At 46.1% G+C, this 13841-nt stretch overlaps 1 protein-coding gene across 1 annotated transcript in view; it reads right to left on the reverse strand.

Annotated features, from left to right (window-relative positions):
- LOC142583511 (ovochymase-1-like) overlaps positions 1-11908 on the reverse strand; it is a 49796-nt gene extending 37888 nt beyond the window's left edge. The window contains exons 1-3 of the mRNA XM_075694000.1: positions 11800-11908; positions 2967-3070; positions 1311-1405 (exon numbers count right to left, since the gene is read on the reverse strand). Of these exons, the coding sequence (XP_075550115.1) occupies positions 1311-1405; positions 2967-3070; positions 11800-11908 (308 nt within the window). The remainder of the gene's footprint in view (positions 1-1310; positions 1406-2966; positions 3071-11799) is intronic.
- Between the last annotated feature and the right edge of the window lie 1933 nt (positions 11909-13841).

Below are 13841 nucleotides of genomic sequence, written 5' to 3' on the forward strand. Positions count from 1 at the left end.
TTCTGGCGCTGTTGTCGATCCTTGAAAGCTTCTGGGCAATGTGAGTAAGTATGCATGCGCATGAACGAAGTAATGTATCCTGTCTTTAGTTTACAGCGCGAAGGGACACAGACGAAGACTATAGAAGCAGAGCTATACAGATATGTTACCTTACCAACTTGGCCAACTTTACGTCTATATGAAAGTAATGTATGTTACGTATTTGTGCTTCAATACCATGAATGTGTACCAACTATACTCGCAGACAACTTTTCTTGGATATGAAGCGAAAGCTATAGGGCGGAGCTTCTGCACATGACTGTATTCGTACGCAATGTAGTCCGGGAGCGCTCGGCACCGGTTTCGCCTACCTCACACAACCTCTTTACTTTACGGCGTGAATCAATATTTATTCGCATCCGATATGAACCAAGTTCTTAACAGCGAGCATCGCAGACTGCATGGGAGTTCCGGCGCCGTATGGCGTCGGTTAGGGCTTGGACGCGCGACCGACGCTGGCAACAGGTAGAGACGGCGCAGCAGTCAGCTCGCCCACTCGTGTGTACATGCCGAAGGTTGCGATTCCCAGATGGGTTGGCTTGGTTTCCGCGCAGACGCTGCAGACACTTTTTTTTTGTGCTTCAACGATCTTTTGTTGCTGAAGTTGGTATACAGCCTCTCAGGGGAGTTGATTCGTGGGACAGCAAGCGACAAACACTCAACCAGAAGACACGGGCGCCATTTTGCACTTGATGAATATGCAAAGTGTGTGACGGTCTCGGGTGTGCGAAAACTCGGAAAAGCAAAATAAAAATGCAAAAAAATACCAATAGCTGACTGGTGAATGTTAGGTGTCGTTTCAAATTAGGTGCTGTAAAAAAGAAAAAAAATCTTGTTTTCTATATGCCACGTAAGAAAACGTCAACTAAACTGCGGGAGTACTTCCAGAAGCGGTGAAAGAGGTGTGCTTAGTTTCCGTAGCCTTCGCTTCATAGCGAAGAAAAGTTGTCCGCGAGTATAGCCCAGCTGTTCACCCTTCTGCGCCTCACCAAAACGATTGATATTTTCTGCACGTTTAGTTGATGAAGCGTGCCTTCAGTGCGCCTTTACCTTTTGTTTCTTGGCGAGGCTAGCCTGTTGCTTCATGCTGAAACAATATTTCGTTTTTGGCTCATATTCACGATGTTAACTGTTGCCTCAACAGTGCGCATAATACCAATCCACGTTTGCACGGAAACGGCTAACATTGAGCAAGTGAGACTCGCAGAGCAATATACTGCACCGCTAGTGTGCCCCATAAACATTCTAGTAGAGTCTACCGCTGCCCTTACGAGTCAACGCAATGCCCTGCCGTGGCGATGATGTCGGGAGTGATGACGCTGCCTCCACAAAAGTGATAATTGTCGCTTTTCCTCTGGATGGACACCTGTGAACGGGAAGAACAACAATTATACGATTCATAAAAGAAGATCGCAATCAACTTTAGCCTAAGCACTAAAGGTTAGCCCTCGGTCTAACTCCGAAGTATTTCGACGATAAAGTAGACCGGACCTTCTTCCTTAAACTCGTCGTATGGTCGTCAACCCTATTGTAGACCACTTGCAGCATTTAGAGACATGCGATCTATTTAATATACTGCCAACTAAATGGCATTTCTGCGCATGCACGCTTAACAGCCGCTGTCGCCCGCCACGTATAGAGTATTTCTGAAGCTCTGTCTGATGATGCGGCACGCGCCGCTGTACCGCTGTTAATGAGGATGCAGTGATCATCCCGTTGGCTTTGCACGCGGTATATGCAAGCTTTGTCCACTGAAAAAGTTCGCTGAAAACAAACCCGTGCGAGGGAATTGCCGTGTCTCTTCAGCACCAGCACATCATCTTCACGTGTATACGTGCGTTATCGTCATCCCAACAGGTGCAGAAATTAGTGACAGAACTGGCGGTGAGACTTGGTCGAACTTAATTTGCAACGCACTCTCGCGTTCAACATTAGCTGCAACAGCGGTACTCTTGGTCGAAGGAGCTCGAAGACCGCACGGCAGTTCTGACGCAGAAAAAATTGCTTTAATAAATGCCAGTAATTGGAGCTGCGTTTATTTCTGCAAATTTTCGTATGTCGGCGCCGCTGTGCACTCTTTGCGCCTCATAAACCAGAGGCACTGGTGTTGCGCAGCTCACATTTAACGCGACTGTACGTCCGCCTCTTGGTCCTGGGCATTCGTTTTTCTCCTGGCATCTGCCCTGCCATTGCATGCGCTTCCAGTCTTTAGCCAAAGTAAGCAGGGTTAAATGGTAATAATGACACGTTTCACAAAATTTAGGCGTTGGGAACAGCCATAATATTGGGCAACAGTGACTGGATTATTAAACGTCTTCTTTTCGACGACGAACACTACCCGAGTTATTTGTATATACATAAGATTCATCGTGGATGTAGAGTCCTTCACTTTCGGGAAACAACGTTGGCTACTATCACCTTCTTTTGTTTCTGAAATGACATTTCATCGTCCGCTGACATTTATTCAATAATATTGCTGTACTAAGTCATGGGACTAAAAAAAATGAATTAATTCTGGGGTTTTGCGTGCCAAACCCACGCTCTGATTATGAGGCACGTCGTTATGGGGGACTCCGGTTTAATTCTGACCACCCGGGATTCTCTAGCGAGCCCCAAGTGCTCGGTATACGAGCGTTTTCTTGCACTTCGCCCCCATCGAAAAGGCCGGGAATTGAACCCGCGACATCGTGTTTATAGCAGTGCAGCGTCACATCCAGTGAGCCACTGCGGCGGGTGAGCATTTTCCTGCGTATACCTTTCTTATTTCTCAAAGCTTTGAACGTGTGCTTTACAGTTGCCGCACAAATCACTGCGGTCTCCGATGCGTGGGTGCGTATACGCTTTACTGACAGAAGCTTTGCATTTCGTTCCCGGCCGTCATGCGTTCACTCATAACCAGCGACAACACGAGCAAAACATTCTCTCACCTGCCATGGATACTCGGCGTCTTTGGCCTCCGTGCCTCCCACGATTCTGTCGTCCTTGAACCGTCGCGAACTGGAGACGCCGCATTCGGGCTCACTGCTGCCAGCTTCAGGAATATTTTTTGCTCATTAGCCCAGTATCTTCGCTCAAGGTCGACTGAATAAACAATTTTTATCTTACAAAGGCCACTGATGATAAGAAAGTACTTTTTTACTTCTCTATTGTCCCGTAGCGAGTCACTCCATTTCCTATATCGCTTTCACACTTCTGCGCACGCATTAAATACGTGCGATAAACGCTTAACAACAAAACGTCATGCCATTTTGTTCAATAACCTATTCACTCGCATAGTGCTCGCACTTTTTCTGGCGAGAAATTGATGAGAAGTTGTGAGTTGCGATAATTACGCTGGAAAGATTCTTCGATAGAACGTTCTGTATAGTTGCTTAATACGCGTATATAAAAATGGGAAAAAAGAATGTCGCTGTAAATCGGGGTTCTCACGCTAGCCACTGTAAACTTAGACAAAATATTAATTCTAAGCAGTGCTTACCTTTGTATGCTAAGAGCACAGGTTCTACACAAGCAGGAACTGCAATGCCCCTTTATTTCGGGCAGACACTAGCTGAGCCTAGAGTCACTAAACAATTGAATTGACTGTAGCCCGACCTGTTCAGAGTCAATGCCAAGACTGACCTCGAAACAAGCAGGCGATAACCGCTGCAGCAATTTTCGAGGATCCGATGATTACACGAGAGAAAAGTTTTTCATGGCCAGTGAGGAGGGTGGGGGGCGTTCGAGCATTATGCGAGGCAATACACTGTACTCTAGCTAACGACACTGGTATACAGTGACGTTCACTCATAACGATACCGTAGATGAGAGCCGGTTTGATAGCGAATGTCCTTTCTGTAGTACACAGTATATTGGAGGTCTATTCCAAAAACCAGCGCATGTACAATTGTATGCCATAAAGCATTTTTTTTACTTATCAGCATTATAACTGAGCTCATGCATGATGATTGTCGCATGGTTCGCACTGCAGCATTTACGTTCTTCTCCCATATATAAGATTTGTTCTTTGAATGGATATAAACCTAATACAACTGCTACGCTGCGTGATTTCGATTACGTCAACGCATGTAGCTATCAAGACAATTAGGTGAACGGCAACAACGTTTCTTTTGTATCTTGTTTCTTTCTGTCTCTTTCACTTCTTCTTTTCCTTTCTTTCTCTCGCTGCTATGTGCACCTTCTGCGGACTGTTGGCGGCGCTATAGTTTTCATTCACATGGAGACTAATGCGAATTGCGCAGCAAGCAATTCACTATGGAACATGGTTTCGTCATGGTAGCCACGTCTCAATTTTCATTTTCAGTCTCATAAAGCAAGCAAACTGTACACATGATGCACTTCTTTTTTTTTTTTTTGCTAGGATGACATCAACGTGGCAAACTCGCTTTCGGGAAAACCATCTTTACAATTACTAATACGATGTATGGCCTAATAATTTTTGATGTCCACGTTGCAACACTTCGCAGCATGATTCAAATAAACCGGAGACCGCTAACACTTTGCGCCTATACGACAAGCAATTAAACAGATCGCAGATGCATGTAATGCTGGCCCATTCGTGAACTGTTCAGAGAGATCGGAAACACCAACCGGCATTTTACGGTGGACAGAGTAGCTGGCTGGAGGAATCCACCTCAAGCCGACCTCTATGCATTTCGTATCATTAAACCTTTCTCTCTCCAGACAACCGTGACAGTGAAAGCAGAGTCCACTGATTCAAATACTATAATTAAGGTATTGTATAACATGTATTGTACACTCAATAATACATTCTGTAATAGTCAGTTTAATTATTTTAGTTGCGCGTAATACGCATAGCGTGGCCGCAGCACCAAAAAGGATGGATGTATAGAAAGGCAGGGAGGTTAACTACAGGTAGTTCTGGTTGGCTACCCTATAATGCAGATACTGTACTATAGGTTCTTCTCGGAGCGCTGCCGTAGAACTTTCTATTTTGATAGTTGATGATCGTCCAGTCGATCCACTTCTATGCACACTACCTGCCTCTCTGCATTAAACAGTGCGCGGGCACACATGGAGAAGGTGTGTGACTGCCTTGGCACAGTTGTATGTGCAGCGAATGGGGCTGTGGGCCACTTCACTGAGGAAGGCTGTCAGAAATTTTCTCCAGGATTATGGCACAAGGATGTACGATTGCGCTCAGCATTGACCAGGACTTCTCTAACCAGGAAACAGGTGCTGCTCCGTGAGTGCAAGGGCTATGGCGAGCGAATCCAGACAGTAGCCTTTGGCCTGCATATCTTGCGGGGCTACGGTATACGTGCACGACACCTTGAGAAAAAAAGGAGCACTGGCAACTCCCTTTGCGGGAGTAATTCCCATCCAATGGAGCCCGTCTGGCTCCATTGTTGCGAGATACACTCCAACAGAGTGCGTTCTCTCTTCTTAAGGGCACATGGTAAGCCCTTATATATATATATATATATATATATATATATATATATATATATATATATATTTCCCATGCATAATTGACCATGTTGAGAAGCCGTTTTATCAGTAACTAAAAGAGGCATCCACATAATGCATACATCATTTTCTTACAAATTTCGCGCTCCTTTAACTATACCAGTTATTAAAATCTGACTAAAATTGATATTTTGGTGAAATTGTTGCCACTATAGTACCTAAATTATGGCTTTATTTCCATATTTCAAAATTTATTACAGAAACCGTTAATTGCATATTTTCAATTCTGGCACAGTAGTTGTCTGCACTTATACACATGACAGGAGAGAAAATCAACTGATTATCATGGAAGACATGGGAAATAATATTAAATAAAAAACATGATTTTGATACAACTGAGTTTAAAGAGCTGAAAACCAAACATTTTCCCCCCCAATCACCGCCCAAGTCATATCTTTAGTAGCCACCAGAATAGTATTATTTGACCAAGCCATTTCGTCGCCTTTAAGCCTGCCGTCTTGCTGGCCTTGCCTCTTTTGTGAGCTGTCGTGCAGCTCTGTCCGCAAAGTATCGTCGATTGTGGTCAACTTCTTTCAGCCAATTGAGTGTGTTGTGGTCGAGCTTCAACCCTAATGACTTAAAAAATGTTTGCATGTGTCGTATGACACATGCAAACCACATACTACCATCATTGAAGGAAAGAACAGCATCCAATAACGGAATTCATTACACCATGGGCACAAGGTATAACGCAGCTATACTCGCGGACAACTTTCTGTGGCAATTAAGGGAAAGCTACGGGCGCGTGGCTACTGCACATGCGCAATGGCGCCAAATAGTCCAGCAGCATTTGACGGTGCTTTTGGTTGCTCGGAACAGACGCTGAATTTACGCAGCTTCCACGTGCTACGGTATAGCGTTTGCCTGGACACGGAACGGAAAAGCCGCAAAATAAGCGAACTTTTACACTCAGTCTTATTTATCCGTTGCTAATGAGGTGCTTATGTGTTCGCTTACCCAGCCTAAACTAACGTGGATTAAATCGCGGTAATCTGTTCAGAAGCACTCTCACATGTGCGCGCATTGCCTCTGTAGCGTTCGCTCCATAGCCACAGAAAGTTGTCCGCGACTACAGGAACGAAAAACCCGCCGTGATTGCTCAGTGGCTATGGCGTTGGGCTGCTGAGTACGAGGTCGCGGGATCGAATCCCTGCCACAGCGGCCGCATTTCGATGGGGGTGAAAACACCCGTGTACTTAGATTTAGGTGCACGTTAAAGAACCCCAGGTGGTCAAGATTTCCGGAGTCCTCCACTGCGGCGTGCCTCATAATCAGAAAGTGGTTTTGGCACGTAAAACCCCATAATTTAATTTAATTTCACAGGAACAAAAAGCGTTTGAACAGACGCGCTCCGAAGCACAAATGCGGAAAAAACGTGCACAGATACGCAATAGTTGCCAGACAATTCCCTTATATATAGCTAATTGCAAACAAGCATTTTGGTTTTCGTACCGGAAACCTTTTGTTAGAAAAATTAACGGTAAGCACGGAGTGCATTCGAAAAGAGGGTGTGTTCACTCAATACTTACTTTCGGAAAAACCGCTTTTCAGCAAGAAAAGCACGAATATGGAAAATGCGCATAAAGAGTACACTTCCAAAACAGCTAAGAAAGAAAGTCTTCTTTTTTTATTTTGCCTTACTCTGTGCCCTTGAGCCCCAGCCCAATGTAATTCATAAGGAAGCAGGAGAAATTTCATAAATGGACACGGATATCAGACAAATGACTATTCCCGCGGAACCGAGTTGTCAAGTGTCCTTTCATTCTCTAGGATGCGTGACACATAGCGCCGTTTTGACATCCCTCCTTGTGGAACGCAGCCCTACCTTTGTGAAACGCAGTTTAAAGAAGCACATGTCATAATGCTCTCAGTGTCCACAGGCTTAATATGTTTAGACCCACCACTAAACAGATGGCTTAGGTCACGAGTAGCAAGTTAGAGGCAGCAATATATCATTCTTAGAGTTACTTGCAAAGTGCTCCTATAGCACCAGGAAACAGGAGGCCAGCGAGGTCGAAAGAGATCGCCAAGGTATCGCGCTACGGTGAATCGGAAGTACTCGCTGTAGTGGCTATGGCGTTGCGCTACTTAAAGCCCGGAGGCGCGGGATTGAATGCGGCTGCATTTCGACGGGGGTGAAAAGCAGAAACGCCCGCGTACTGTGCATTGCACTCTAAAAGCAGTTGCGCCCTTTGCGGTGTATATTTGCCGCACAACAAGAATCGTCATCTGTCTTGCTTGCGTTTCCTTTTTTGACAACGCTGCGCTCGCTACTTTTCTGTCGAGAATTCTCTTTCATGCTGATAACGCGTGCCGTTCGTGACTTGGAAGTACCGGGCTCGTAGCGTTAAAGAAAGGAAATTCGGACAAGACAGATGACGGTTATTGTTGTGCGTCAAATATACGCCCCGAAGCGTGAAACTGTTTTTAGAGAGCGAGTGTAGGTTAGAGATCACTGGGTGGCCAAATTAACCCGGAGTCCCCAACTACGGCGTGCCTCATAATCAAATCGTGGTTTTGGCACGTTAAGCACCAGAATGAAAAATTACTTAAAGTGAAAGTAAGGAAAAAGCAATAAAATGAGCGGAGAATATAGAAATGCGATAAAGGGGAATGAGGTGTGGCAGGTGATGAATGTAAGTGAGAAAAAAGAAATTAAGAGAGTGGCGAACGATAGAGGCCTGGCAACGGAGGAGAGTTTGGCATCGCCTTTAAGGCGTTTTCACAAATTCCCAGCTCTGTATATAGGTGACAAGGGCGGCTGTATGGCAAGACGCGCCAACGTCGTCCAGAGCTCGAAATATGGCTTTTTTTTTTTCAGCTACAGTGAATGATGCTTTGAGGGAGAACAGATGCAAGTGTCATCTTTCATGTTTTCCATGTCTTACTTCTGACGCTCTACATTCGCGCAAGGCCAGTGTAGCACTCACCATACGCGATAGAGCTGGATGTCAACGGTAGCAGAAAGCACAGGACGAACATGTCTGCTCGGAGAAGGCGTTCCGCCGGGAAACGAAGTACCTCGTGAGGCACGCAACGCGAGTTATATCTTGCCACCGCTCATGCTCCATTGATTCTCGAGATGTATGGCCTCGCCGACATGAGACACATGTGCGCATGCGGGTCGCAGAGTTCCTGCAGGCGTTCTTGGGTCAAGGGGCCGAAACGCGTGCGCGCCTTCCGAACGCTCTTGCGCGCCGGCTGTGCTCTAGTTGTCTCGTCAAATCGATCGATTGATCAGTCAGTGGATTGGCTCTGCGAAATGGAGCGGCATTGAGAAAATGCGGGCACCGTGTAATAAATCTGCAGTAGTACGCGCGCGACGCTGCGAAAAGGAAAATAAAGAAATTGTGAGGTTTAATGTCCCGTAACTACACAGTATAGGATGAGGGGCGCCGTAGTGGAGGTCTCCGGATCAATTTTGACCGCCTGGGTTCCTTAATGTGCATTCAGAGCACGTCACACGCGCTCGGCAAGCGGCACGCGAGGTGCAGTGGAGGGGGGGGGGGGGGGGAGGAGGGCATATTCTGTAAGTGTCCGCCTAGCCGGGCATGTCCATTTCGTCTACTGCTGAAGTTCTGATTGGCTGAGCTGGGGTACGCGTCAGGAAGATGCGCCCAGCCAATCAGCCCTTCAGCAGCAGACGAAATGGTCATGATGGTCATGTCCACTAGGTGAACACTTACAGAATACCCCTCCCCCCCCCCCCCCCCCCCCCCGGCCGGTCTCAAATTTCCGTAACCCATTTGCAAGGGGAGCTGCTTTTGACTGTCCCCAAGGCGGTGGCGGCACTTCAACAATAATTAACAAAAAATATTATCCCCGTAGGCAAATTTGCTTATGCTGATAATGTCTTTTATTAAAATCAATAGCGGAATACTTGAATCTGGTTTCGAAGACCATTCTAGAAAAATTAAATTAAATTATGGGGTTTTACTTGCAATTATGAGGCACGCCGTAGTGGAGGACTCCGGAAATTTAGGCCACCTGGGGCTCTTTAACGTGTGCCTAAATCTAAGTACACGGGTGTTTTCGCATTTCGCTCCCATCGAAATGCGGCCGCCGTGGCCGGGATCGATCCCGCGACCTCGTGCTTAGCAGCCTAACACCATTCTTTTGAACATTTGAAACAAAACCGCTTCAATTGTATTTCAGCTGTCGCCCAGGGCAAAATCAATTTATTCCGCCCCCGTCCCCTATGGCAACAATTTAGGTGTATATCATTCTGAAATGTTAAGCATCACTTTGCGAGGCATTAATAAATGTAATGTAATGCGTTAGCATAGTTTTCGGCCATCACATCATTGTTCCGTGAACAATGAACTAATAAAAATGGCTCGGCTATAGAAAGGGAGTGAATAAAAATGCAAAATGAAATCCAATTTGCATCCAGCGCTGCAGCTAATGGAATCAAACGCTGTATGTGGCTTGCTGGTAAAACTTGCTGATGAACCAGGGTGAGCAAGGAGTAGGGTGCATCGATATTCTCTTCGTCCGCCGGAGCGAAGAAGACATCGAGGCACCCTATACCTAGGGGCGACGAGTTGCGCTGAGTCCTCCCATAAGTGCCGGTCTATGCGGCAGCTTGTTATGCCTTACAAGCCGGACGAAAGGACCCTGTGTTCAAGACAGCTTGATATGACATGAGCTCGGTTAGCCCCGTGCGCACTTTTCAAACTTTCCCCAATTTTATCAAATAGAAGCGCCACTTTGACTTGTTTCTTTAACTGAGCCTTCAGCTACTTTACATGAAAGGCAGGGGGAGAGAAAGCGCAGAGAGCCCTCAGAGCGCAATGCATGAGGGCAGTTCCATGACCTCAGGGGCAATCAATTGAGCTTGACAGCTCCACTTGCGCAATCCCGCTCTCCCACCGTTTTGCCTGTCCTTGCAATAAAGATGTCAAACAAGCGTTCTGATGATTTACACGTGTTGCACTCTCGACGGAAAGCGGAGGGCTACTTTCTGATAGCAGCAAAAAGCAGAATTACCTCGGTAATTACTGGGTAATAGTGGGTAATTAATGGTAATTACCTACTATGGGGGAATTGGTCAAGAATCGGGTGATTTAAGAAAACGATTATCCGAGTCCGAAGAGAATCACTATCGGGAAATTTTGAATAGCCAAAGAAATGAATTCAAATCAATTTTAGGAATTTAACCAGGAAGTCGTCTTTTTCTGGAAATATATTTGAATGATTTTTTATTCACAAAAAAGGACAATTGTACGTCAGCAAGGCGTCACAGCTTCTGCATACAAAAATAAAGATATTGTGTCTATCGTGATCGGCTTGCTAGTTATGCTAGGAGAATTCCAGCAAACCTTAAGAAGGGAAAAATCGAGAGGCAGACATAAACAAAGTGACAGGAAGGCCACTTTGTATATGTCGCTTCCTTCCTGTCGCTTTATCTGTGTCTGTCTCTCAATTTTTTTCCCTTTTTCAAGTTTGCTGGCATTCTCCTAGCATAACCATGTACCAATTAGCCCGACAAGCCACTCTCGTAGCCTTGCTGTCGTAGGACACAACTTAAATTAAGAGCAGCTGGCAACCAAGGCACACGGACCGCGCAGGGTTGTTATTCCGTCAGCCAATCACAAAAGCAAACAAAATCGTCGTCATGCGACCTTTGCAATATGGCGTCGTGCTTGATACCTCCGGAACGTCTGCTGTTAGAGTCTTTTCAACGGCGGAAGCGATGAAGTGTGCAACAGACCTGGACCAAGTGTATGGAATCGGAGCATTTCACTTTTCAAATGTCCGCGATAGAGTTCACTTCAATCCTGAGTCCGTTTTACTCATGAAACTTTACTGCCAACTGAAGTGAAACTTGACAAGAAATAGTTGCAGCGAAGCAAGCGTTTTATGTCAGTTCAATAGAAAGTTAGGCTTTAACCGTTCCGCTATAATAGACGAGTGAAAATGTATAAAATTACCTGCTAATAATTTTATTTTTGTGGTTACCGCCTTATTTAGGTAACAGGGAAAGTTTGAAGCACGAACTATTTGCAGCCTCACGGAGGAACAGTGGCTGGTGGTTACGGGGGCGTGGGCGGGGCTTTTTTTCCCCTCAAGGTATCAAATACAAAAAACAAGCAATAAATTCATATGGTTGCTATTCACCGCAATGTGTGTGCATAGGCGTATCTACCGGGGGACGCGCACTTGCCCCGCCTCACTCTCATAACTGGGGGGGGGGGGGGGGGGGGTGCAAAGTAGGCCATTTGCCCTCCTACTTTTGAAAGCCGGGAATACGGCGCCTGCAGTACCGACCAAGTTCACTCGAGTCTGCAGAAAGCCTCTTGAAGCCCTGATAATGCGGGTCTGTACTCCACCAGCTGCACGTGGAGTCTCGGTCACACAGTTTCTTCAGGGCATTCATCTCCGCTATGTATATAGCACACAGGGTCTACTCGGTTCCAGCTGGTAAATCTCCTCACATATACACGTCTAGAGTAGTCTTTCAAGATTTGATCTAGGCATTAACTCGGGCTAGTTAGTCTTTCATACTAGGAACCTCAATAGTGCAATTGCGTTCAAGTACTTTCAAGACTGCTTTCATTTATTTGGTCAAGAAGGGTGTCCTCACGGTGAAACTAGAGGCAGCACGAGGCGTTTGCTTCTCGCTGCCAGCGCTCTGCATCACGCTAGCGTTGTGACAGCGAGTGCTCGTGGTCATCGAGTGAGATGTGTATATACTTGCCTGCGCGTGCGCGACCCCATGCTTGTTGCAGCATAGGCTATGGTCGTAGCCGTATCTACCGGCGTGTGTTTGTGTACGGGTGGTAGGCATGCCCTCCCGCTACACACGCACCCCTGTGAAAGCTGGCGCTGTCGGCTGCACAGTGACAAATACAACAAAGCAACAGCTGATGGCAAGTTTTCTCTCACACTTGCGCCCACATAGGTACGATTTTATGAAGTAACCCCTGCTTGGTATTTCAGGCGTCGCCGCCTGACGCTGTAGCAGGTGACACTCGGCCAGCCCCACTAAGCAGTTACGTACTTTGGGCAGTCAAAAAGAAGTTTAATGTGCCAACCCTTGCATATATCCTGTGTTTGCTGGGGCCGCCTAACCTAACCATCTTTTGGAAACACAAAATCAGGTTTGCTTCTTATAATTTACCGGCATTTAATCAGTGTTACCATTTCAACGATTTTGTCGCTAGACTTAGGGTCTTTTTTCTTTTCTTTTTGTCCTTTTGCGGCAAGGTTTTCTACTTAGCAATCGCCCACTTTTTTTAGTAATCCGATGAACAATGGGCGATATTTTAACGACTTCTGAGCTAGAAAGGTTGCTTGAAAATGACCTTCTAGAGCGCCATTTCTTATTCAAAAGCTACATGTACAAGTGGCCGAAACTCGCTGCGCGAATCAGGCTCCGTGACCATTATGGACCAACGGTTGTCTTCCCATTGGTAGCCTTCACATTGCGATTGCGCTTCACTACAGAGTGGTCATAATAGCCTTCACGTTGTGCTAACAAAATTTAAGTTTCTTTATTATTTACAAAACCTATTTGAACGCATCGAAACGCTGCGGGCTCAGCGGTGTCATTAAATCCGTTCGATTGGCGGACGTGCGCAAGAGTGTCAGAGAGCTAATTTACCAAAACCAAATGGAATAAATTTTGCGTTCAGAAAAGAACACGTGAATAAGACATATCGACTGCGTAAAAAGGGCTCAAGCATGGGTATGATTGAGCTTTTTCACGCGCTACTGAACAAAACGCTTCCGTTTCTACCGCTACCCGACCAACCCGTACTTCCCAGCGGTGTTTAGGTATATCAAAGGCGAAAATATGCTATTTCACCTACATGCGCAAACCTCGGATAATTTTTATCGCCCTGTTAAAGATATGCGGCCAAGCGCGTTGCATTGAAATCTGGGGTTTTACGCGCCAAAACCACGGCATGCCGTAATGGGGGACTCCTGATTAATTTTGACCACCAGGGGGTCTTTAACGTGCCCCCAATGCACGGGACACGGCCATTTTTTTCATTTCGCCCCCATCGAGATGTGGCCGCCACGGCCGGGATTCGATCCCGCGACCTCGCGCTTAGCAGCGAAACATCATAAGCCCCCGCGGCGGGTGCGGCCAAGCGCGTTCCGCAGAATCTAGTTCTGCTAGCGCGAACGTCGCGAAGCACAAGAAATTTAGGGATAATCTGTAGACTAAGTGCATTTTCATGCTAGGAAAACTACATTGCTTGTGTTCGTTTCAGTCATGCTGTATTCGTAAGCTTCCGATCTGAAGTAAATGAAAAATTTAATACCCCTGGCACACGGCAAAGCTAATCATTTCCAACAAATGA

Source organism: Dermacentor variabilis, chromosome 5, assembly GCF_050947875.1.
Source record: "Dermacentor variabilis isolate Ectoservices chromosome 5, ASM5094787v1, whole genome shotgun sequence".
Lineage (NCBI taxonomy): Eukaryota > Metazoa > Arthropoda > Arachnida > Ixodida > Ixodidae > Dermacentor > Dermacentor variabilis.